The sequence below is a fragment of the Antechinus flavipes genome, chromosome 4 (assembly GCF_016432865.1).
Source record: "Antechinus flavipes isolate AdamAnt ecotype Samford, QLD, Australia chromosome 4, AdamAnt_v2, whole genome shotgun sequence".
Classification (NCBI taxonomy): Eukaryota; Metazoa; Chordata; class Mammalia; order Dasyuromorphia; family Dasyuridae; genus Antechinus; species Antechinus flavipes.
Window position 1 is genome coordinate 206,424,099 of NC_067401.1, and position 25,538 is coordinate 206,449,636.

At 38.1% G+C, this 25,538-nt stretch overlaps 1 protein-coding gene across 2 annotated transcripts; it reads right to left on the bottom strand.

Moving 5' to 3' along the window:
- Positions 1 to 21: 21 nt before the first annotated feature.
- Positions 22 to 24,987, bottom strand: MRPS18A (mitochondrial ribosomal protein S18A). 2 transcript variants are annotated; one of them, XM_051997048.1, is made up of 6 exons: positions 24,839 to 24,978; positions 9,865 to 9,896; positions 8,003 to 8,110; positions 4,302 to 4,425; positions 3,822 to 3,891; positions 22 to 670 (listed from the first exon to the last, which is right to left on the bottom strand). In XM_051997048.1, exons 1-6 carry the CDS (start codon positions 24,948 to 24,950, stop codon positions 526 to 528), a joined length of 591 nt encoding a protein of 196 aa, XP_051853008.1. In that variant the 5' UTR covers positions 24,951 to 24,978; the 3' UTR covers positions 22 to 525. The 2 variants fall into 2 exon arrangements, with proteins under 2 accessions (XP_051853008.1, XP_051853009.1); XM_051997049.1 differs by lacking the exon at positions 22 to 670 and adding an exon at positions 2,692 to 3,073 and having other exon boundaries at positions 24,839 to 24,987.
- Between the last annotated feature and the right edge of the window lie 551 nt (positions 24,988 to 25,538).

Genomic DNA, 25,538 nt, shown 5'->3' on the forward strand with positions numbered 1-25,538 from the left:
ACAGACTGGGGACACATCAAATTACATCCTTTTGGCAACCATGTATTATCAATAACAGGATATCAATTCCATTATTTTCCAAGTCTCCAAGCTGCACAACTTGATGAAGAAGATCCAGTAACCTCCAGTTTCTGAAGAAGTAAGCATACACCAAGTAGTTTAGCAAACTTGTCTTGTTTTATGACATTTCTTGGGTAATTGTATCTCCAACTCAAAAAGTTCAGTCTGAGCTAAACATGATATCTTATGGTATATTTGCCATTTGTCTCCCCATCACTAGCAGCTGCTTTAGAATCCATTCTATGATGCCATAAGCATTTCCATCAGAATTTGGACCATATTATTATTGCCTTTCCTGTTGTCCACATTTTGGTGAGGAATAACTAATTTTGAAGGCATCTGGGTCTGTAGCAGTTCCAGGCTGGATTTTACCTTCTAGTCCTTCCTTGGAACGAAGGGAGATAGTTCCCATTGCCAGGGGTAGGGAGCTTTGGCCAAGTTGATCTTACAAACTATTCCCTCCCATCAATGGTACATCACTAGGGGTTTGTTTGTGTAGTTGACATTATCCTTAAGCAGGGAGGAGCCCACAGCCATTCGAACTTTGTTCCATTTTGGACCTTTCTTTAAGATGGGTTTGACAGAGCGGGGAGCCCATCGTGTCAGGTACCTGTAAAGGAAGATATATAGAATGGTACAATGAGGACCTATGGGAGACTTAATCATTTTGAGTACTACAATGGATAAAAGTTTACCTGGACTTTGATTCTGATCAACTTGGATATGAAGAATAGGGGTTCTAGCTTTCCCATCATTACTATGGCTAAACAAATTGAAATGCCCACCATAGCTGTCATTCATTTGAAGAGTAGGGAGGAAGTAGTTCTGACCTTCCAAGGAGAAAGCAGCTGAACATGCTGTAAACAAACGAGACTCCTGACTGCTGTGGTTCAGAGTGTGTGTGGCTGGGGTCAGAGTCAGCAGGCAGCACAGGGCCACACACTTCCTTGATCTTTTTAAGTTGTCAGTGTTTGTGTATATATAGAGGAGGAGGAGGGAGAAAGCGGCTGCTCAGATCCTAAGTCATTCTTTTTGGCCTTGACCACAGAGAAAGGAGAGGCTGATATAAGTGTTTGGGCAAAAAAAGGTCTTTGCTTTTACTCATTTGGCTCAGACAGTTGCTCCAGTTCCAGGAGCAGATCCCTTGGGCAGCCATAGCCTGTGCTTAACCTCTGAGCCCCCTCCCCGAGGAGGAATAAGAGCCAAAGGGTGGGAGATATGGGTGCAGTTTGGCTGGGGAAGTTCTTACAACTCTTGGGGAAGAAAGTAACTATAGGCATGGTCCTTTGGCCTCTTTTATGGAGAATAGGGCCAGGATTATTGGTTCCGGGAAAAGTGGCTCATGATAGTGGGGCTGAGGCTTGCTTTGTTCAGAATGAAACTTGGGCTACAGCCTACTCCGGAGGTTCAGCAATGGCAAAAGCTAGCCTCCCCAGAAAGGGCCCCAGCCATCCATGCCTGGAAAGCCCTGGACCCCACTCAACATGTTTGCCTCATCCAGCTGTGCTCTAAAGCCCCACTTTCAGATAGACTTCAACTATGCTCCACTGATCTGACTCCTTAAAGATGAGAATGCTTCCCTTCTTTGTGTCCTTCAAAGAGAGAAAAAGGGAAGTGTTTCTTCCCCTCTCCAAATGAAAGAACAGAGTGAGACACTGAGATTAATATGAGACTAATCCAAAGAGGAACCAAGAAGCCAATAAGAGTATCTGCCTATTTACCAAGGAGAAAAGCTAGACATGGAGGTACAGAAGTCCCTGGGGATGAAGAGTATTTCATTCTGGCTATTCCAAACATTAATTCTCTTGATTACATTCCTGTTTAGACTGTATACACAAGAAAATGTTAGATAGGATCAGGGGGGGAAATTGAATATGTCTGCTGTCCACTGTAAGAAGTTACTTGCCTCCTGGGAAAAACAGATTGAGGCATGAAGCTAAGCAGTTTCTCTGTATTGCTGACCCAAAGCTATTCTATCTCCCTTTGCCCTAGAAGGATCTGATGTGAAAGTGAAGTTCCAGCTAGCCTTGGGCCTAGTGTTAAGTGCCACAGAGAGTAGCCAGCTGGCAAGGAAAATGGCTGGGTGGGCTCCAATAAGCTCTTTGGGAACAGCCAAACTCCAGGAACAGTCCAAAATCCTCATTTCAGTACCTTCCTAACTCTTGCAGTGAAGTAGTTATGGAGTATAGGAAAAGGTAAAGCTCATTCATTACTATGGGACCTCCTCTGATAGAATCCCTTTAGTACCTCTTCCTTATAAGGGAAATTTCAGTTTCCTCTATGTTTCTCTTTTATCAGTCCTATAGTCCCTATGTTCATCAATATTATGTCACATTAAAGGACACTGGATTTAAGGGGAGGAATTCATGTCTCTCTTCAAAGACCTGAGAACAAGATGAATTGTGTCCTTGGCTCTCTGTTGTCTTTTACAGAGCCACAAGGAGGTGAGGTCTATCCCCAAATGCTATACACAGCCGGTATAAGTAGGGCAGAAGGCAGGAAGAGGTTGACATGTGTCCTGTACTCTTTTGGGCGGCTGTCAAATGAATGACTTATACTACCAATGTGGTAGGCACAAGTGGAAGTGGGCTTGATGCAAAAGCTATGGCAAAGCAATTTAATGCAAAAAAAATATATATATATATATTCAATCAAGGCAACTTAGCAATACAATGCATACTAAACAAGCCCCATATTCCAATAATGTCCCCATCCACCCATTTTCCCTCTACAATAGCTAAAATATACTGGTTTGCTTCCCTGCTACTTCAGTTACCCAGACTCTGTATTTCTAGACCCACTAAGGGAGTGATAGAGGTGAAGAAGGAAACTAAGAAGGCAGGAGTCTTGCTTTGTGAAAATCCTCAGCAGAACTCTCTCTTTCTCATATCTTTCACTGAGTGACTTGCCAACAGCAGCATGCAGGCAGGGGTGGAGATGAGAGAAGAAGAAAGACACAAGTTGGGTTCGAGTTAATCAGAGAAAATCCAAAGACAATCCTGTACACATATACCTACAACAAAGAAACCATCACTAGGTTGGGGCAGATTGGGTGTGAAAAGAGGACTCAAGAATATAGTTATATTGATGTTAAAAGAGTTACTGCTTATTTTGAAAAACAGCTGCATTTCAGGGGAACTGGGATAAGGGAAAGGAGTGGGTCATGTTCCAGAACTTAACATTCCACTCAAGTAGCCAGCCCCACATACCCCTGCCCTCCTATAGTCACATTAGAACCCACAAAAAGACCAGAGGCCTTTCTTCCATTTTTTATGTCTGTTTCTGCCCTTTGGTAACCCCAGAGTGAGGAGAGAGCAAGGATATTAAAAGTTCAGAAAACTACTCTGGCATTCCCATGGCAACAGAGTGTGATGTCATACATAGGATTAACACCACCAAATGTCCAACAAGGACAGATGATAATATGTACTTTTCAGCTCTTAACTCTTCTTCTTTCTAAGTTCCCTTATGGAAAGACAGAGGAAGAATCCCAGGACATATTCATATTCCAAGACAAATAAAGAGTGTGAACAATGTGAACTATAGCCGAGTGGGGGAAGGGAAATGAAAGAATCAAAAGAACTCATGTCTCTCAGCATATGGGGTGATGACTAGCTATGCTGCTACCAGAGACATGTGTATCCTGAGCTCTCTACAATAAAGGCTGAGGGACCATGGAGTAACAATGAAGTGGGGTCACTGTCTATCCTGAAAATCCACAGCTGTAGCCATCCATCTCAACTAGCACCCAGTTCACTCACCGATTGAGTTGGGGTTTTTTCTTGGGAACAAATCCTTCTGGAAGCTTAGGCCTATGATTCGGTAGCAGACCTAGATGAAGGGAGAAATGTATCATTCCTGAGACAGGTAAAGTTAAACTAATTGTTAGTAACACTTTTATCACTGAGCAGAAGTGCTTTCATAGGCGCTAGGGGGCGCCACAGTGGATAAAGTGCTTTGTCTGAAGTTTAAATCCAGCCTTTGATACTTACTAGCCCAGTCACTTTACCCTGTTGCCACAGTTTCCTCATCTGTAAAATGAGCTGGAGAAGGAAATGGCAAACCAGGACTTTTTGCCAAGGAAACTCCAAATAGGGTCACAAAAAATCGGACATGACTGGCTTTCATTGCAGTTAAACATGGGAGATATTGTGGAAACAGCTGGATATCTTATGCCTCCCCTACATTAATATTTTTGAATAGAGGGCTCACTTCCTGAGGTAGAGGGAAGGGCAAACTACCTGACCGGTGAGCCATCTTCACACACTCCTCCACTTTCCGATGTTCTTCCAAGCACAGCCCTGTGACTCTCCGGGGCAACATTCCCCCATGGGGCCGAATAAATTGACTCAGCAGAAGGACATCCTATAGGGTATGGAAAGAGAGAGAAAATGGCAGAAAAGAAGGCAGACTTGGTCTACTGCCAGCATTTGGGAGCCCAGAATAAGACAATTAACAGAGGTTACTGTCATTCAGACCTCATCTTCCCAGATGCCAATATGTAATAAGACATTTTGAAATCTGACCCCTACTATTGTATCCACATCCCAGACCTGTGAGCAACCAGAATGGGACAATAAGATCCAAGTTAAATCCCAAATGGCAACAAAAGATTGTGAATTCTATTAACAGGGCCAAGACTCTGAGTTCTAAATGTAGGGCAACCTTTCAAAAATGAAAGACCAATTCTACTCAATAGGTAGAGGTAGGAATGTTTTTCAGAACTGAAGCATTTCTTTTATCATCTGATTATTAAGTTAAATGCCAAAAAGGACATTTTCAAAAACACAACAAAATGACGGTAAATTTCCATTTCATGATCCAACCATTCTGGAGAGCAATTTGGAACTATGCCCAAAGACGTATCAAACACTGCATACCCTTTGATCCAGCAGTATCACCACTGGGTCTGTATCCCAAAGAGATCATAAAAGAGGGAAAAGGGCCTATTTGTACAAAAATGTTTGTGGAAATCCTTTTTGTAGTGGCAAGAACTGGAAACCGAGTACATGCCCATCAGTAGGGGAATGGCTGAATAAATTATGATATATGAAGGTAATGGAATATTAGTCTATAAGAATGAGCGGGCTGATTTCAGAAAAGCCTGGAGAGACCTACATGAACTGATTCTGACTGAAGTGAGCAGAATCAGGAGAACATTGGCAAATAACAAGATTATGTGATGATCAATTGTGATGGGACTTGGCTCTTCCTAGCAATGCAATGATCCAAGACAATTTCAATAGACTTGGGATAGAAAATGCCACCCATATCCAAAGAGAATTAAGGCCAGTGAATGTGGACTGCAACATAGTATTTTTATCTTTTGGGTTTTCCCCTTTTTGAATTTTTCCTTTTAGTCTGATTTTTCTTGCAAACATGACAGAAAAATGTTTAAAAGATTTGCACATATTTACTCTATATCAGATCACTTGCTCTCTTGGGAAGGAGGGAAATAAGGGAGAAAAATTGAACACAAAAAGTCTTATAAAAATGAATGCTGAAAATTTAGATGTATTTGGAAAATACTATTGCAAAATTTTCAAAAATTCCATTTTAAACATTTCCTTTAAAAACAGCAAATGTTGGAGGCAAAGAGATGGCACAGTGGATAGAATATCAGCTCTGAAGTCAGTAGGATCTGAATTCAAATCCCAACTCAGACACTTGACAACTTACTAGCTGTGTGTGACCCTGGGCAAGTTACCTAACCCCAACTGCCTTAAAAAAAAACAGCAACTCTCCCCACTCCTAATGCACATACAGCAATTTTTTAAAAAATCCATACATTACTTTCAAAATTGCCCTGCTTGCTTGGGCTTCTTTCTGAACTTTTTCATGTCTTCAATAGGCCTTTGTTTTGGGGCATCAATATTACTAACCCTCTCCTCTCCCAATTAAAAACCTTCAGGGGAAAAAACCACACAAAATCTTGTAACAGACATAGAAAAAACAAATCCGCAATGGCCAACATCAAAAACCAATGTCTTTGCCTATTACCTCTTTGTCAGAAGATGGTTAACATGTTTCATAGTCTTTCAGCAATATGGGGGATCACTGTCATTAAATAACAGTTAAGTCTAAATCTTTCAAAGTTGTTTTGTTTACATTGTTTTTGTAGCATAAACTGTTCTCTTGGCTTTGCTTTGCTTCACTCTATATTAGTTCATATTCTAGTTCATAATATTCCCTTATATTAACATACCATAATTTGTTCAGCTAGTCCTCAATGGCTAAAACATCACTCTTGATGTGATTTAGGAACATGAGGGAGCTATCTCTTTTCCTAGATAGAGAATATATATGACATGTTATTGTCCCATTAGCATGGAGGAATGGGGTAAAGGAAACTCAGGGCTATATGTGACAACTACACAAACTACCTTGTATGGTACACACACTACATGCTCAGAAGGGACTGGATTGGACAAAGTTATGAAGGATGTGGGGTAAGAAGAGGGATTCATCATGGGTCTTTTCCTCCATGGTGACAAGATGGATGTGTTATACTAGCTTCTCTCTACCTGTCACATCTCTGTTAGGCTTGTCCAGCTTCTCAGGCTGTTTTGGAGGGATCACAGGGTTAAGAACAATTAAGAACCAGCCATAAGACAGGAAGCCATCCTAGAATCTTGGGTAACTGGGAAAATGCCATGAGAACACAAAGTGGGATTAAATAAAATTACCCTTCCATTCCTCCTTTAGGGGCCTGGCACACCAGCCTCAGTGGTCATGTTCCATGAAATTAACTTGCTGTGCTGCTGGGAGCCAAGCTATGTAACAGCAGATTTGCTTTAATCACTGGACAGCTCCTGAGGGACACAGGCCCCCAATTCCCGCCCTTGTAATCTTCAGCATCTGATGAAAACAACTTGGATTGGATTAATATGGGCTAATAAGCCAGACTCACAACTCCAGCCTCCTGCAAGTACTGCTGAGTGAGCTGATGATTTTATGTAGTTTGAGCATATTTTTAAGTGGAGGGGGTGAAAGCAAAAACAAATTTAGCCTTCACCTCAGAAGGATTGGATTTCTTCTGATGGATAAACAAAGCCAAGTACAAGCTATAAGTTTCCTGGAAAAGCCTATGGGTAGAGCGCCCTGGGGCACTGATGCCTGTGTTTGGTGGCTGGACAGGTAGGGGCTCTCACTCCTCCTGATACTGCTGCATTCTGAGCAGCAATACCAAGTACTAAACATATGCCATAGGAAGCCCACTCTAGGTCCTAAATAGGAGGACCTGGCATTTCAGTTGGACTATCAAGCTTGCTACTACAGGTAGCCCTAAGGGTTAACCATTCTGAAGAATCATTCCAGCCATTATATCCATGCCCCATGGATATATACTATCCTTTTACCACATGACTAGATTGTAGCTCTTGGTCATTTTCATTCCCCAGAAGGGGCCAAGAAAAATCTACATCAACTCAAACCTACCTACTTGATATAATTTTTTTAGGTTTGGCTTCTAAGCTAATTAATTTAGAATCCAATCACCTACCATATCATAGAAAACTTAAAAGTGCCTAGGGAGCAAGGAAAGTAGTTTTCCTTAAAGATGTGATCCCACCATCTCTGGGCTCCTCCAGAAATTTCTGCTTTTGAAATGACAGAGGTATCTGGGATTAACACTAAGGACAAATGTCATAGCTGCTATGCAACATAAGAGCAGTGCTCAAAACTACTCTGGATAGTAACAAAGGTTCTTTGTAGCTGAAGTGCAAGTATTTTGTTTAGCCCATGTGAATCTCCTCAAATATATGTTATGGGAGAAACCCATGAAGAAATACAACAAGGGAAGGACTAGAATGAAGAATCTGAGAATCCCTAATTCTCAGTCAAATCTTGGATCATTTACTCTCTTCCCTAGATCTAGCAGCAATAGGCAAAAAAGAGGATCAAGTTATACTTAAATGGAAACCTAGTCAGAAGATGTACTCACCGTATAATTATACTTATATTTCAGATTCCAACGACAGATTGGGCACTGGCCAGAGGGATTAGGAGGCTCTGGTGCCACCTTGGAAGTTTGAATAATTCGGCCTTCAATCTAAGAAGCAGAGAGGGAAAGGCAGAAAGTAAAGTACTGAACAAAATATTCAATATAGACACTAAATATTATGATATAGAAACTGGGGGATAAAAAGCAGTTCTCTTTGAAGGTCTAGAGTCTCTTCAGCCTGCTGAATAAGGGATAACAAATTGGTCTTTGCTTAATTAGAAATGAAGAAACTTTTTCTTTGCTATGAGGATTCTGGAGGGGAAGGGGGGAGAGAGGAGGTGGAGAAGGAAGAGTCAGTGAAAGTAATAGTGGGACTTCCCCTTTCTCCCAAGCATCAATAAAATTTGTTGTGAACAGGCCACAGAACTATGCTATTACACTGGCCTATTAGAACTTACCTGTCCCTTAAAAGGGGCAAAGATTTCAAAGGTGGGAGCTTAGGAGAAGAGGGCTTTATATGTGCTTCACTGCTTTGGATGTCACTTTCCAAACCCAGATAAAGTCATAGGAAATGAGTTCAACTAGTCTTGGACTGGCTCATGTATTCTTCCTATGATAATGTAGCCTTTAAGTTGCTAAGAGCAACAAGTTGATTAATCTTAATAGCCAACTGTTATTGGAAGTAAGAAATGGAAAGTAATGCTAGAAGGAAATCATGAGATGTGGGAGTAGAGCCAGAGACGCCACTTAGAAGCATCTAGGAACCTACACCTTCCACAGACATGAAAACAGTCAGAGGGGAAAAGAGGCCAGAGTATGTGACTGGAACATAAGAGTGTATGGGACTTGAGAGTTATGAGAAAAGGTGAGAGGGAAGACTTATCAACAGAGCTTTCAGAAATACAGGTCTTGTGATGAATTCTGGACCTGGTATCATGAATGCCTATCTCCTACAAATTCTAGAATAAAGGAAAATTTTCACATTTCCAGCTTAGTAGTTTTGAACCTTCTGGCTTGGAGTTTTCAGAAACAGTATTTGTTTTACTCCGTAAGTAAAGAGGGGCAAATGAAGAAGATACCCCAAAGAGGTATTAGGATGTCAAAGTGATTACACATGGTGTCTTTTGGTAATAGGGCAAGGGCCCAGATTTTCTATAAGACAACTATGTTCACCACAGCTAGTTGGGGTGGGGGTGGAACAGAATCCTTATTTTTGAACTGTGGAGGCAAGCCCCCTGAGAGCTCTCTGAAGGGTTCTAGCTGCTGCAGGGCTTTCATGGAGACTAGTGAGAATAGATTAAAAAAAAATTAGTGCTTTTAACTTGAAAGGGGCCACACTATTAGATATCTTAAAAATTCCAATAATGAAGGACAAGCCAAAGGTTCTTGAGAAAAGGCAAATTTGAATAAATGATATGATTCTCTAACTGTTCACTACAGAACTATTAAAAACAGCTTAGTCCCTTTAGGGATTTAGGAAAGGAGCTGTAGTAATAGGTTCCTAGCTCTGGGCCAATTATCTAGTTCACTGCCTCAGTTTCTCCTTTTGAAAACTGAAAATTTAGTAACCTGCCAAAAATAGTATGAATGAAGATGCCTGAGACGTTGTAACTCAAAGAGTAATGTGAATCTAGGCCATTTTCAAGTAACAGCTCCTCATTCCAAGCCTAGCGACTTTCTGACCTTAACAATCCACAATTAGAAAGTGGCATGTTCCAGGATTTAAGGTCCCAGAGAGAGCCAGTGTTGGAGCTAGGAAGTCCCCCAATCAGGGTCAATTTGAGGTTTTCTTCTAAAAATGTAATGATTCTGCATTTCCAAGAATGACAAAGATTCCAAATGGTCAATGCTTTGATACTTACAATAGTTGTCTTCCCTTCTTGGATCTCCACCACTACAAAGATAAAGAAGAAACATGAGGTCAGTCATTTAATAAGAAACAGGAAAATCTTCAACTCACAAAGCTCAAATTTTACATATGTAGAAAGTGGAACATAGATCTTGTGAGCTCCCATGGGCCCATTCAGAACAACTTTGAAAGAGAATGCTTATATAGAACTTGCCTGTGACTCCCATTTTGATATTTTAAGAGGTTATGGTTTCTACACAATCCTCCCTGAATTTTTCCTTTCCCTTTAAAAAGCTGCTAGATTTCTTTGGGTCTCTCCAAGCTGAGATCCATGAGGCTCTCTGTCCATTTCCTCTCTTCCATTTCCTTCTAAATGACAACAAATTCTGAGGATTTGGGAGAATGGCTTAACTTTGTTGTCCTTCACAAATAGCACCAAAGGCTCTTTACAGTAACATCATTGAAAAGACTTTAGAAATTATTTAATGGTATATTGGCCCTTTACAAAGAGAATTACAAAGACATAGTCCATAACCTTTAAGAGTTTGCAAATGTTAAGGTTGACTAACCTTGTTCCTAGCTAGCCAACAGTGGTGAGAATACAGATTCATGAAAAGATTAACGCCAGTATTCAAAGAGAAAGGTTGTAGAGGTTGTAATACAAGAGTAGGCAGTAATCTTTTTAGTTTCCTAGATCTCTTCATCTCTTTGCAGAGTTTTAGCATTTTTTTTTTAAATTGTAAGTTTATTTTTAATACACATAATTTATAATATTTATAATACACATAATCATGTTGGGAGAGAAAAACCAAGGGACAGATAAAAAAACAGAAAAAAGCAAATACAGCATGTGTTGATTTACATTCAGTCTCCTTAGATCTTTTTCTGGAAGGAGATGGCATTTTTCTGTCCAAAGTCTATTGGGACTGCTTTGAATCCCTGAACCACTGAGAAGAACCAAGTCTTTCATAGTTGATCATCACACATTCTTGCTGTTGTATACAATGTATTCCTGATTCTGCTTGTTTCACTCAGCATCAGTTCGTGTAAATCTTTCCAGGCCTTTCTATAATCAGCTTGTTCGTCATTTTGTATAGAAAATAATCCATAACCTTCATGTACCACAGCTTATTCAGCCATTCCTCAATTAATGGGCAACTATTCATTTTCCAATTCTTTGCCAACCACAAAAAGAGTTGCTACCAACATTTTTGCGGTTCTTTCCTGTTCTTATGATTTCCTTGGGAGTTTTAGCATGTTAATTATATAGAGAGATGGAAGATTGGAAGAGATGGGAAATTCATCCATTTCTGCACCAGAGCTCTACAAACTCCTTATCAACTTAGCAGAGCCCCTAGAAAACATGGGGGAGTAATGATCAATTTTCTGGCCTGTCATTGCTGAAACAGTAAGATTTGAATGAGCTGACAGCAGAATGACTATTTTAAAAAAAAAAACTGTATTGTTTGTGTGTGTATGTGTGTAATTGCATGTAAAGATAGTTTTCAAGATTTGTTTTTGTAACATTTGGAGTTCCAAATTTTTCTCTCTTCCTAAAACAGAAATCAATCAGATACAAATACATGTGCAATCATATCAAACATTTCTATATTGGTCATGTTATAAAAACAATCAAGTAAAAAGGAAAAAAACCATGAGAAATTAAAAACATTTTTTTGTTTTGTTTTGTGGAGGCAATTGGAGTTACATGATTTGCCCAGAGTGATGCAGCTAAGAAGTATTAAGTGTCTAAAGCCAGATTTGAACTCACGTCCTCCTGACTTCAGGACCAATGCCCTATCCATTATGCTATCTAGCTGCCCCTAAATTTTTTTTAAAAAGTGAAAAGAATATACTTTGATCTGTATTCAGATTCCATAATTCTCTCTCTCTGGATATAGGTGGCATTTTTCATTTCAAGTCTTTTGGAATTGTCTTGGATCAATGCATTGCTAAAAAGAGACAAGTTTATCAGAGTTGATCATTGCACAATGTGGCTGTTGTTGTGTACAATGTTCTCTTAGTTCTGCTCACTTCACGCAGCATCAGTTCATGTAAGTCTTTCCAGGCTTTTCTGAAATCAGCCTGCTCATTTCTTATAGAACAAAAATATTCCAAAAATATTACATGCATATACCACAACTTGTTTAGCCATTTTACAGTTAATCCTTTCAATTTCCAATTCTCTGCCATAGGTGATAACAGTTTTTAGCAAAATTAAAAGGAACAGTGAAATTATAGTCTTACATTGTATTTCCATGGAAATTTCAAGATTAATGGAAACTGAATGGATACTCATCAGTTGGAGAATGGCTAAATAAGTTATATAAGTTAATGTTACTGAAATATTACTGTTCTGTAAGAAATGATCAGCAGGATGATTTCAGAGAGGCCTGGAGAGACTTAGGTGAAATGATGCTAAGTGAAATGAGCAGAACCAGGAGATCATTATACACGGCAACAGCAAGATTATATATACAGAGATCAATTATGATGGACGTGGCTCTCTTCAACAATGAGATGATTCAAACCAGTTCCCATTGTTCAGTGATGAAGAGAGCCATCTGCACCCAGAGAGAGGACTGTGGGAACTGAATGTGGACCACAACATAGTATTTTCACTCTTTTTGTTTTGTTTGCTTGCATTTTATTTTCTCATTCTTTTCCCTTTTTGATGTGATTTTCCTTGTGCAGCACATTTGTGAAAATATATATGATATTATAAAATATATGAAATACACATGAAAATATGGATAGAGCACCAGTCCTGAAGTCAGGAGAACCTGAGTTCAAATCTGGTCTCAGACACTTTTAACACTGTGTTAAAACAGCTGTGTGACCCTGGGCAAGTCACTTAACCCCAAATGCCTCAGCAAAAATAAAAATGTATAGAATTGTACATGTTTAACATATTAACAAGATCACTTGCCATCTGGGGAGGGGGTAGAGGAAAGGAAAGGAAAAAATTAGAATACAAGATTTTGTAAGGAAAAAATTAGAACACAAGGTTTTGTAAGGGTGAATGTTGAAAATTATTTATATATTTTGAAAATAAAAAGCTTTAATTTAATTTTTTTTTTAAGTTTACAAAGAAAAGCCAGAAGAGTGATGTCACTTACCCATGGTCACAGAGCTAGTAAGAGTCAGAACTACAATTTAAATCTAGGTCTTATGACTTTACAACTTCAGGCCACTAGGAGATAACATGAGGACCTTTTATAATCTCTTGTTATATTCTAGTCTGTGGTATTCTTCTTCTTTAAAATAATAATGGTTCTCTCTGGGAGCAGGTTTCTTGGGGAGGTTTTCTGGAGGCAGCCTTAGTTTCACTTAAAAGTAATAATCACCCAAATGCAGCCAGATGTTAAAAGTTCAGATCTTTTATTGCTTCCTCCAAAATAGGCCGGTTAGTTTTTCTTAGAGGCCTATCTTTCTGCTTGGTTCCAAGAGCTCTTGTAGTTGTCCTTTGCCTCTGCTTTCTGGCCTCCAGCCAGCACAAAGGTGGAAGATGGAATGAATCTCTCTTGCCTCCGAGAAAGGGCTTCTGGCTCTGAACTGACCTGACGCTCCCCTCTCAATCTTTTCAGCTGTATTCCTGACTAAGCCTCTATCCACTTCTTATATATGATCTCCCAAAGGTTAATTCCTCCTCTGAGAGAGTGAGATTATGGGATCTGAGAGTGGGATTATGGGTTTCCTCTCAAAGTGCTCTCTGGTCCTAAGAGCTTCTTGCTTATATGAGCTCTCTAAAGATGTGAACACAAGCATTGTTTCTATCAGTTCCACTTAGTACCTTGTTTCTTCTAGCCCATAACATCTCCTTGTAAGATCAGATCAATCATACTGAACCATGCTAAATTAGATAACTATTGTCTCTATCAACTCTAATGACTTAACAGTTTGTAAGGATTCCAACAGTAGTCATTTGTAATTAAACCAATTTTAAAAATCAAAATAATTATATCCAAGAAAAGCGCTGGACATAAAAACGAGGCTGTGACTATCTTCCATGGCACCAAAAACACATCTTAGTGGCATTTCAGATTAAGTGGTGCTATTATATCCAGTTTTACTGTCTGAAACTATCCACTAAAAAACAAAAAACAAACAAAAAAGACTTGGTACTAAAAATGAGAGAGATGAGAAAAGTATTCGTTCTGAGTTCAAAATCAGAGGAAGATAATGGAGCTAAAAAAGCTATTTTCTTTTCAATAAGAAATATAAGATGTTCCCCTAAGCACAAAGAGTTCTTAGAAGAGCTTTAAAAAGACTTTAAAAATCAAAGGGGGATAGGTGGGTGGGAGGATTGGGGGGAGAGTATCCAAGAAAATCAAGTATGAAAAGAAAGCCAATCAACTTGAATTGGGTAAGAGAAAGTTTCTAAGATATCAAGAAATAATACCACAAAATCAAAAGAATATAACAAGCAGAATAGTAAAGCATTCATCAGAAAAACAACCAATCTGGAGAATATATCAAGGGGAAATAATATAGGAATAGTTGGAGTACCTGAAAATTATGATAAAGAAAAAAAATATTGATATAATATTACAAGCAATTATCAAGGAAAATTGCCCTGAAGTTCTAGAACAAAAAAGCAAAGCTAAAGTAGAAAAAAAAAAAAATCCACCTATCACCACCTCAAAGAAATTCTAAGAGGAAAACTAACAAGAATATCCTAGACCAGTTTCAAAGCTCCCAGGTTAAGGAGAAAATACTGGAAGCAACAAGAAAAAAACAATTTAAATTATCACAGAGCTCCATGTAATAAGGATTACACAAGACCTAGAGGCTACTATATTAAAGGATTGTAGGTCTTAGACCTACTATATTTTGTAGAGCAAAAGAGCTGAGATTACAACCAAGGATAACTTACCCAACAAACTAAGTATAATCATAAGTACATAAAACATAAGTACAATCAGGAGGGGGGAGAGGGAGGAAAAAAGGACATTTAACGAACTCAAAGATTTTCAATTTTTTTGTGACAAAACTTCCAGATCTTAAGGAAAAACATGACATATAACTTCCAGGAAAAATATAAGGTAAATATTAAAAATCAATTATAAGGCACATAATAAGATCAAACTGCTTACTTAAGCGTGAAAATATTAGCAATACTTTTATAATTGTCATTATTTGGGCAGTTTGAAAGAAAAGCTGAGGTTAAGCTGAGTATGATGGGCTGAGTCTTAAAAAAATAAAACTCTGTAGGTGGAGTGATTATCTCATACAAATGACACATAAAAGGAAAAAAATGATACAGAAAAAGCTAATAGTGGGGACAGTAGGTAGGGCTGGAACCTTACCTTCATTGGGAACAGATTAAATAGGTAACAACACATACTTCTTAGAAAGGCATACAAGGTTTTTAAATTCAAAAAGAAATAAGAGGTTAAAGGGAGAGAAAGTATGTGTGTGGGAAGAGGGGGAGGATAAAGGAATGATTCTTGGAGAGGATATTTAAGTAACAGGAGGATAAGGAAAATGAAGTAGGAGAGTTAGAAGGGATAAATAGGGTGAGATTTAGAATAGTGAGGAAAAATAGAAAGGAGGAAACTACATAACTAAAAAGTAATTGTAGTTTAGAATGTAAATGGGATGAATTTACCCATAAAATGGAAGTCAAGAGCAAATTAAGAATTTGAATTCAACAATATGTTGCTTTCAGGAAACATTATAAAAATGAGATATCCACAAAGATAAAATAAAAGAAAAAAGTAGAATTTATCAAGTAAAAAACCAGGGGGTAATAATATAAGATCTGAGACAAAATTAAAGGTTAAAATACATTTAATCAAAAGAGAGAAATAGAAAAACTACACTATATGTCAGAAACATTATTCAATATTGTTTCAGACCATTTAAAATAACTAGACATAAAATACCTGAACATACAGACCTGCCAAAACTAACACAGGAACTATATGAACATAAACATAAAACACTTTTTATATGAAGTCACATCTAAATGAGTAATATTTATTGTGAGTAGATAGTCAAAATAATTTTTAAAATGACAATCCTACCTACCTAATCTATTTATTTAATGTCTTTCCAATTAAATTACTAAAAAAAATTACCTTGCTGAGCTAGAAAAAAAAAACACAAGTTCATCTGGAAGAACAAAAGATTAGGAATTTCAAAGAAAGCAGAGGAAAAAGATGCAAAGGAAATAAATTTAGCAATACTGGACAATAAACTATAGTAAAAGGTGAGAGTATTGTTGAAATATAAAATGGATAATTATGATTATATTAAATTAAAATTTTCCTGTATCAGTAGAACCTATATACCCAAGAACAGAAGGAATGAAAAATTGGAAAAAAAACTTTCACAGACAATCTCTCAGGATGGTATTGGGTTGACATATTTCATTTTCTTGTGCAGCATGATAAATGCAGAAATATGTTTAGAAGGACTTAACCTATATTGTATTACTTGCTGTTTAGGGGAAGGGGTGGGGAAGAGGGAGGGAGAAAAATTTGGAACACAAGGTTATACAACAGTGAATACTGAAAACTATCTTTTTATGTATTTTTTTTAAAAAAGCTATTATTGTAAAAACAAAAAACAGGAGAGACTTGTTCTCATAAAGAAAGGTGAGATTCACCTTCAGAGAAACAAATAACAAGTAGAAACAAGCTTTTAGTATGGTCTTACATATATGTATGAGTGTGAATGTTTATAGATATCTATATGTGTGTGTTTACACACACATACATACACACACATACTCAGACATATATATGTTTAATTATACCTTCTTTAAGGTTAGATAAAAGGGAGGGGGGAAATGGAATAAAAAATACATAACAGAGAACCAAAAAAACCCTACAAAGAAGCAAAGAAAAGCTAGCCGGCTTTGAAAACAAGGTGTAATGTATATAGGTTTTCTTGAAATGGAAATTTATTGTTTTACATTAAATCCTCTCATATTCTGCTGTATACACAGCAAATTTTTTCTTTTCTCCTTTTGTATTTGTTTAAAATAAAATTAAAAATTTAACTCTCCCTCTCCCCCCCCAAAAGGAAATACATTGAAAAAAAGTAAGGATACCATTACCCAACTAGACGTCTAGAATGCTACTTGGGGTTTGTTTGTTACCTCCACCACTCCCATCTAACAGGACACAGAAACTACCTATAGTTGTTACTTCTTTTTTCTCCAAACCAGACAGGCTCATTATCCCACAATTTCTATCATCAAATTTAGCACCAGAAGCATAAGCAGTATAAATCATCAGAACAGTCCTGCAGTTGCTCCTTTAAAGAACCTTTCAGTACTGATAAGACTCTTGATAAACACAAGATCGGAAAGGCATGGAAGTCAGTGGGCCCATGGGTTTAGAACAGATTTGGTGGGAAATATGGGGTTCACTGAACAGTGACATAACCAGTATGCAGAATTGCCAACAAGGAAACTAAGGAAAGGGCATCCTTGGTGCAGCAGTACCATGGAAAATCTGCAGATATCTATAAAATCGACAAACCAAGGCAAAGGGAGGGTGAGGACAAGTCATGGATAACAGGTTGGGGGTGGGATTAGGCCTGTTTCTAAGAACCACAATGAGAAACAAAAGGAGACAGATTAGGGTACCACCCAACTCAGAGAAAAGCACAATGCACTGAAAAAGAAATTGGATAAACATGTGTTCCCTTCCTCTATGGAGACACTTGGGTCCCAACCATGAGGTAAACAATCCTAACAAAACACATACCACTTAAGGCAATGAACCAAACCCTGAAGTCATCTTATTGGCCCCTGGAAAAGAGATCAAAGAACATGGCAAGCTCCACTGCTCTAGAGATTCCCCACACAAGCCAATAAATCGTCTTACTATAGGCAAGTGGGTAAAACAACAGGCTGATACTTATCTAAGAGACAATTTGTCAAACTAGAAATGACCTTTGATAGGGGAGATATCTCAGTGGAAAGGATAAAGGCCAGGCTGCAGAATGGAATAAACCCAATGAGATATTTTGTAACCATTAAGAGATAGAAATCAAATATATCTGAGACATTCATTATCCAAAACAAAAAATATCAGAACCAAACAAAACCTGGAATCCAATTTTCTCCTGGCTGTTACTCCATTTGCTGCCATTCAGGGTGAATGGGGGAAGGGCAGAGAAAGGAAAGAACCGAAAATTAGAGACTTATGGATAAAAGGCTTAAGAAGGAGTATTTTCCTCCTAGCTAGCATGTGGCTGTGACAGGAAGACAAAGGAAGGATCAAAGAATTAAATTTGTTACTAAGAAAGTTCTCTCTCTCTTTTTAAAGGACTTCTCAATATGAATAGGCATTAATCATGCACTTTAAATAAGCTGCCTAAAATAATTTCATAATTTTCCCCAGTCTACCCATTACCAAAGCAGACTATATTATATAGTCCTTGCCCTGGAGGGTGAAAGGAAAGTAAAACAAATATATATAATGGTATCTCCCTGTCAAGGACTCCAAGTGTAGACTCCAAAGATCTTACAAAGAGGTCTTTTCAGATCTTTGATAAACTCCAAGGAACCAAAATAAATCAAATGATACCAAATAACAATTGGTGAAGCTCCAATGAACATAATAATGGTAAACACAAATATAATGAATAAATGCAACTGTATAAGTACTTAGAATCAAAAGTAGGAAAGTTTGTCAGTTAAGTAGCATTTATGAAGCACCTACTATGTGCTAGACATTATAATAAGAACTGGAGAGGCACTGCAAGGTAAAAAACAGTCTCTGCTCTTAAAGAGCTCAGTCTAATGAGATAAGATACAAACAAGATATACCACAGGATGAAATGAAGTCTCAGAGGGAAGGCAATGAGATTCAGGACTGGGAAAGACGTCTTTCAGAAAGTAGGACTTTAGCTGAGACTTAGAGGAAGCCAAGAAAGTCCAGAGTTAGAAATGGAGACAGTGAAAAAGGGGAGTCAAAAAGACAGGAGTGTTGTGTTTGAGGAATAGCAAAGAGTTGTCATGGAACTGCAAAGAATGAAGTAAGTAAAGATGAAGGATCTGTGGTGGGCAATCAATCAGACAACAGCACCTACTAAGTGACAGCTACTGTGCTAGGCCCTAGGGCACAAAAAAAGGCAAAGACAGTCCTTGCTCTCAAGGAGCTTATAATTAAATGGGGGAGACAAGATGCAAACATGTATAAGCAAGCTTACACAGGATAAATACCAGGGAAACTAATAAGAGTTGCGAAAGGAGAGTACCCCAGGCATTGGGAACAGCAAATGGAAGGCCAGTGTCACTGGACTGAAGCATATGGCAGGGGACTAAGGTATATGACTGGAAAGGTCCAGCTAAGTTAGGACAGCTAAGTTTATGAAGGGCTTTGATTGCCAAGTAGAATATTTTAGGGGAGTGATATAATTAGCATTTTGGAAATGTGTTTTTGGAAAAATCAGTTTGGAGGCTAAATGAAGAACTGATAGAAGGGAAAAGATGTGTAGCAGGCTATTGTATAATCCAATTACTTGAGCAGTGGTAGAATCAGAGAAGAGGAAGGGGAGCATAGAAAGATGTTGCTTAAATGAAATCAATAGGTCTTGATAACTGCTTGGACAGAGAGTGATAGGAAGTGAGGAACCATAGAATAACTCCTAGATTGTGGGTCTAAAGGAGTAGGAGAATGGTGTTATCGTTTACAATAACAGGGAAGGATGGAGATAGTGAGAATTATGGAGAAAAAATGAGTTCTATTTTGAACATGTTCAGCGTAAAAGATCTTCTGGACAGGCAGTTTGAAATATCTGAAAGACTGCTAGAGATGAAAGTATGGAGGATAGAAGTTACCTTAAAACTGACAACACAGTTGGAGGATGAAGAATGAATGAAAAAACTCCCACTATTTATTAAATGCTTACAGTACGCTGGGTACTGCAAGCAGGAGAATCCTTTCCAACCTGTTTAAGGAAAGAATATATTCAAAAGCTAGGGGAGGAAAGGAAAGTATAAATTGAAATTATGAAAGCATGATTTGGAGTTGTCCACTAAGAAATGTGACATTTCTTACCAGGAATAGTATAAACTAGGCATAGCCCTTATCTTTGATGTTGTTGAGGCCATTGGGGTTAAGTGACTTGCCCAGTGTCACACAGGTAGGAAGTATCAAGACCAGATTTGAACTCAGGTCCTCCTGACCTGAAACTTATAATTTAAAAAATAATAATTACCATTTTATTCCCCTCCCCCAAATTACATGTAAAAACAATTTTTTTAACATTAAAAAAAAAATTGAGTTCCAAATTTTATCTTTCTCTCCCATCCCCTACTCCTTCAATGAGGAGGCAAGCAGTTTGATATAGGTTATACATGTATAGTCATGGAAAACATATTCCATTTTAATCAGATTGCGAAAGGAAATACAAACAAAAAAAACAAAGAACGATAAAGTACGATTTGATCTGCATTGAAACTCCACCAGTTCTTTCTCTGGAAATGAAGGGCATTTTTCATTATAAGTCCTACGTAACTGTCTTGGATCACTTATATTAGCTGAGATTAGGTATGACATTAGCTATTGATTATTATACAATATTGCTGTTACTGGAAACAATGTTCTCCTGATTCTGTTCACTTTGCATAGTTCCTTTAAGTCTAAGTTTTCTAAGAGAATCCTGCTTGTCATTACTTATAACACAAGTTTTTCAAACTTCCTTGTCTTTATAATATTGTTGTCATAGTATAAACCATTATCCTGGTTCTGTTCACCTCATTCTACATGAGTTCATATGTCTTCCCAGGTTTTTCTGAAACCACTCTTCACCATCATTTCTTACAACACAATTCTATCACATCTATATACCATAATTTAATCGGCTATTTTCCAATTGGTAGGCTTACTCTCAGTTTCCAAATCTTTGCCACTCAAAAATAACCAGTATAAATTTTTGCATCTTCTAAGAGTTTGTTTTGCTTAGGACTAGTTCCTCCCTTAATCTACTCCCTTCTCTTATTCTCTCTACTCTCTTCTTCCTTTCCCAATCCTGTTTCCCCGTTGTGTAAAATGTATTTCTACATCCAACTACGTGTCTATTTCCCCCTAATTTGACCAGTTTATGATTGACGTTTAAGTATCACTGCTCTCCTTGCCCCTTTCTCTGTATATAGACCTCTATATAGACCTTTACTTACACACTCTGATTATGCGAGATAATTTTTCTCACTCTTACTGTCCCTTCCTCCCCAGTATGCTTCTCTCTTCTCCATTTCCATTCTTCTTTTAAAATCATTAAAACATAACATAGTCATTCCCAGGCTCTTTGTGTAATTAGACTTTTTATAGCCAACGAACCAATAAACATTTATTAAGTGCCCCCTATATGCCAGGCACTGTGCTAAGTGGTGGAGATACAAAATGATAAATCCTTACCTTAAAGAACTTAAAAATATATATAAGCAAATTTCTCTTGATTCCCTTCTTTGCACTTCAGAATTTCTATGCAGTTCTGTCTTTTCATCAAGAACACTTGGAAATTTAAAAATTTCTCGGCTTCCCTTTTTTGTTTTAGTTTTATTTATTCAATAGTTTTTTTTTTTACTTTCAATTTTTAAAATCTCTCCTTTTATTTTTATAATTTCAAGTTGGTATTTGATTGGGGTTTTAAAATTTGTTCTTTTTCTAGCTTTTTTATTTATGAGCCCCATTCATTGATCTTCTCTTTCTCTATTTTACGCAAGCGAGCATCTAGAAATTTAAAATTTCCTCTTATTATCACTTTGGCTGCAGCTCACAAATTTTGGTATGTTATCTCATTGTCATTCTCTTGGATGAAATTATTGATTGTGTCTATGATTTGCTGTTTCACCCATTCATTCTTTAGGATGAGTTTATTTAGTTTCCAAATATTTTTTGGTCTATTTTCCCCAGGCCTTTTATTGAATGTAATTTTTATTGCATGGTGATCTAAAAAAAATGTATTTACTCTTTCTGCCTTTCTGCATTTGATTTTGAGGTCTTTATGTCCTAATATGGTCAATTTTTGTATAGATTCCGTGAACTACTGAGAAGAAAGTGCAGTCCTTTCTGTCTCCATTCAATTTTCTTCAAAGATCTATCATACCTAATTTTTCTAGTATTCTATTTACCTCTTTAACTTCTTTTTTATTTTATAGTTTGAGTTATCTAGTTCTGAGAGAGCAAGGTTGAGATCTCCCACTATTACAGTTTTGTTGTCTTATTTCTTCTTGAAGCTCTCAACTTCTTCTTTAGGAATTTAGATGCTATACCACTAGGTGCATATATGTTTAGTACTGATATTGCTTCATTATCTATGATATCCTTTAGCAAGATATAGTTTCCTTTCTTATCTCTTTTAATTAGATCAATTTTTTGCTTTTGCTTGATGTGAGATCAGGATGACTACCCCTTTAGCTTCCCTTTTTAAATAAAAGCTTTTTTATTTTCAAAATATATGCATATAGTTTTCAACATTCACTCCTGAAAAACCTTGTGTTCCGAAATTTTTCTTCCTCTCTTCCTCCACCTCTTCCCCTAAACAGTAAGTAATCCAATATACAGTAAACATGTGAAATTCTACACATATTTCCACAGTTATCCTTCAATTTCTCCTTAATCCCCTTTTCCAACTTCTTAAACTCTCTATGGGGTCTTGTAACTCAACGTGGGGGTTGAGTTACAACAAAATTATGATTTATGATCAATTAATATTTGATTTAAATACCTAGTTTATATAACTATAAATCTGGGGTCATATAAAAATTTCTCAGGCAAAACGGGATTACAAGTGGAAAAAGTTTAAGAAGCCCCATTTCATTTCATTAGATGTTTATTTTCCTCTCTGTAAAAGTATACTCAGTTTTGCTGGATGAGTTATTCTTGGAAATGAATCTATATGCTTTGCCTTTTGGAATAATCTATTTCAAACTCTATTTACAATGGTGATTGCTATATCATGTATGATCCTGACTGAGGCTTCTAGTATTTGAATTTGGCTATGATGTTCCTAGAAGTTCTCATTTTAGATTTTTTTTTTTTTAAAGGTGACTAGTGTTTGCTTTCTATTTCCACCATGCCTTCTGGTTCTAAGGCATCTGGGTTTGCTTTTTAAATAAATGATTTCTCGAAATGTGATGGTGGCTAGGCTCTAATATGGGTCATAGCTTTCAGGTTTTTTTGCCTCTTCAATCTTCTTTCCTTATTCTAATTTTCAGATGAGATAGTTTTCCCTTACAATCTTATATTTTCTAGTTTTTCCCAGTTTTTGGTCTTTGTTTTAATATTTCTTGTTGTCTTATGAAATTGTTAACTTCTGTTTGGTCCACTCTAATTTTCAGGGAGTTTATTGCTTGGGTAAGATTCTGTACCTCTCATGCAAGGTTGTTAATACCCTTTCAAATTCTTTCTTTCCTATTTTTAATTTTTTTTCCTTTTTTGCCTACCAGTATCCTCACTTCATCTATAAAAACATTTAAAACCTCTTACTTCATTTCTTCCAGAAATTCTAATTGACTTTGTGCCCAAGCTGTGGTTTTTGCTGGAGTTTTGCTTATAGATGTATGAGAGTCAACCGCTTCTTTTGGTTTGTATCTTGCTTGTCCCTGTCATCATCACACCATCAAAGGAATTGATAGGGGCTTACATCTCTGTCTCCTTTTCCCTAACCTAAGCTGAAAAAGTGACATCCTGTGATTATTTTTTTCTTAGGTTTTATTAGTATGTTGTTATAAAAAATCCTTTAATTACTGATTTGGCATTGGTAGATGTTTTTTGAGACTGGTGACAGCAGATACATAAAAGGGAAGGTAACTAACATAAGTGAACCAAACATATAATAAAGAAGAGAGAGTTAACAAAAATAATCAGCCCCTCTCCTACATAATTTTTTTAATCTTACTGTTTCCTTGAAGGAAAAGACATTTCCAAATATATTAAAATTTGTTTAATACATATAGTCACTAATGTCAATTATCCTTTGCTGATTCTTTGGAAAAGAAAAAAAGTATCTTTTTTGTTAAAGAAAATCTTAGAATTTTATAATCTATATCCTTATGCATTAGCTGGGCTAATGAAGTTCATTGTGCAAGCTATGAAGATAGTTTAGTTTCGATTTGTTTTACTTTTTTTTTTTTAAGCAGCAACACAGGGTAGTGAAAAAAACTACTGATTTTTGGAGAACTTGAGTTTAAATCTTAACTTTGCTCCTATTCATTAATGTTGTGACCTTGGGCCAGTCATTCAGCCACTTCATTGGCCCTTCCTGGTCAAAATCAATAAGCAGTTATTGGACACCTACTGCGTTATAAACAACCAGGTGCTGTGCTATTTTGAAAATGAAATAGACCTGGCCCTTAAACAGTTTACCTGAGGGGAAGGGGAATACACACTTCTTCCAAAACCCACTAAGGTTTCTTCCAACAGACCTGCTCATCATGGCACCATAATCTTTCTTCCCAGTAACTATGATTATCTCCCTTGTAATTATTTCGGTACCTCCCATTTTATTCCAAGGTACTCCACAACAGTCGTTGTGCCCTGTCTCCTTTACAAACTGAGGAGCCTCGGGGTCCCCCAAGGTACTCCGGGCTTAGGGGTGACTCTACAGAAAGGGGCAAGGAATGCTGGGTCCCCGGCCTCGGGGGTACCACTACGAAAAGGAGGCGCGGGGCCCGAGGGAGGAAGGTGAAACTCGACCAACTAAGCCAGGACCTCGAGAGCCCGGACTCCAGAGAGGGAAAGTAGAGAGCGCGCAATCCCGGGGTGGGTAGGAAGAACGAGAGATCCCGGACTAGGGAAAGGGGGCAGGGCGCGAGAAAAAATGGGGAGCTACCGAAGAAGGGAGGGGCGGGGAAGAGCGCGAGATCAAGAGGCGCGAGGCTAAACGGGTCCCGGACCAAAGCCTCGGAGAGAAATGCGCGGCCCAGGGCTCAACTCAGTAGCACCTGCAGGAAGACCGTGCGAAGAGGTAAAGAGAAAGGTAACGTTGGGTGGCGGCTGCCAATGGAGCCCGCTACTCACCTTCTCGGAGACCCCGGGTCGGAGGCCGAGCCCAACTGACTTGAGCAGGCCCCTCTAGAAAACCTCGGAGCAGCCGCCCACATCCAGACACCAGCGTCCTGAGGGCCGCCATGGTGAAGATCACCTGTGGCCGCCTCGGTCCTGCGCTTTTTCCGCTTCCGGGGCAGCTGATACGCAATCGCACTGGCGAAGAGGGTGTCACTGAGCATGGGGGCCGCCATCACAGTTTCTCCTCCTCTAGTTCCTACTGGGGGTGGGGCCAAGGGCCTGAAGATGAGGGCTTCGGCCCTTGTTCCATTCCCCCGCCCTAGGACCAGCCTTCTTCCTGAAATGTGCCAAACATCGTCCCGTCCATCTCCTTAGTTGATCCGCAGACACTCTTAGGTTATTTATTATATTATTATTGTGTCTGGAAAGGACCTTCAATACCATCTGGTCCAGAGTTCTCCTTTCATTTATGTAAACAGAAGAGGAAACAGAGGCTCCAAGAGAGGATGTGACCTTTCCAAGGAGGCAAAACCCGGGCTTCCTCGCTCTTTTTAGGGTGCTTTTTGTACTGACTGCTAGGTGGCACTGGTGTGGCTCTGGGGGTCAGAAAGATTTGAATTCAAATTCTACCTCAAAAATTACAACAGTGTGACCCTTTGTTGTGCATCAGTTTCAGATGTGGCTGGCCCTTTGTGACCCCCATTTGGGGTTT

Coding starts and splice junctions, on each gene's coding strand:
- MRPS18A (XM_051997048.1), bottom strand. CDS start 24,950: ATGGCGGCCCTCAGGACGCTGGTGTCTGGATGTGGGCGGCTGCTCCGA. Junction 9,897..24,838: donor GACCCGGGGTCTCCGAGAAG/GTGAGTAGCGGG, acceptor TTATCTTTGTAG/TGGTGGAGATCCAAGAAGGG. Junction 8,111..9,864: donor AAGAAGGGAAGACAACTATT/GTAAGTATCAAA, acceptor TCTGCTTCTTAG/ATTGAAGGCCGAATTATTCA.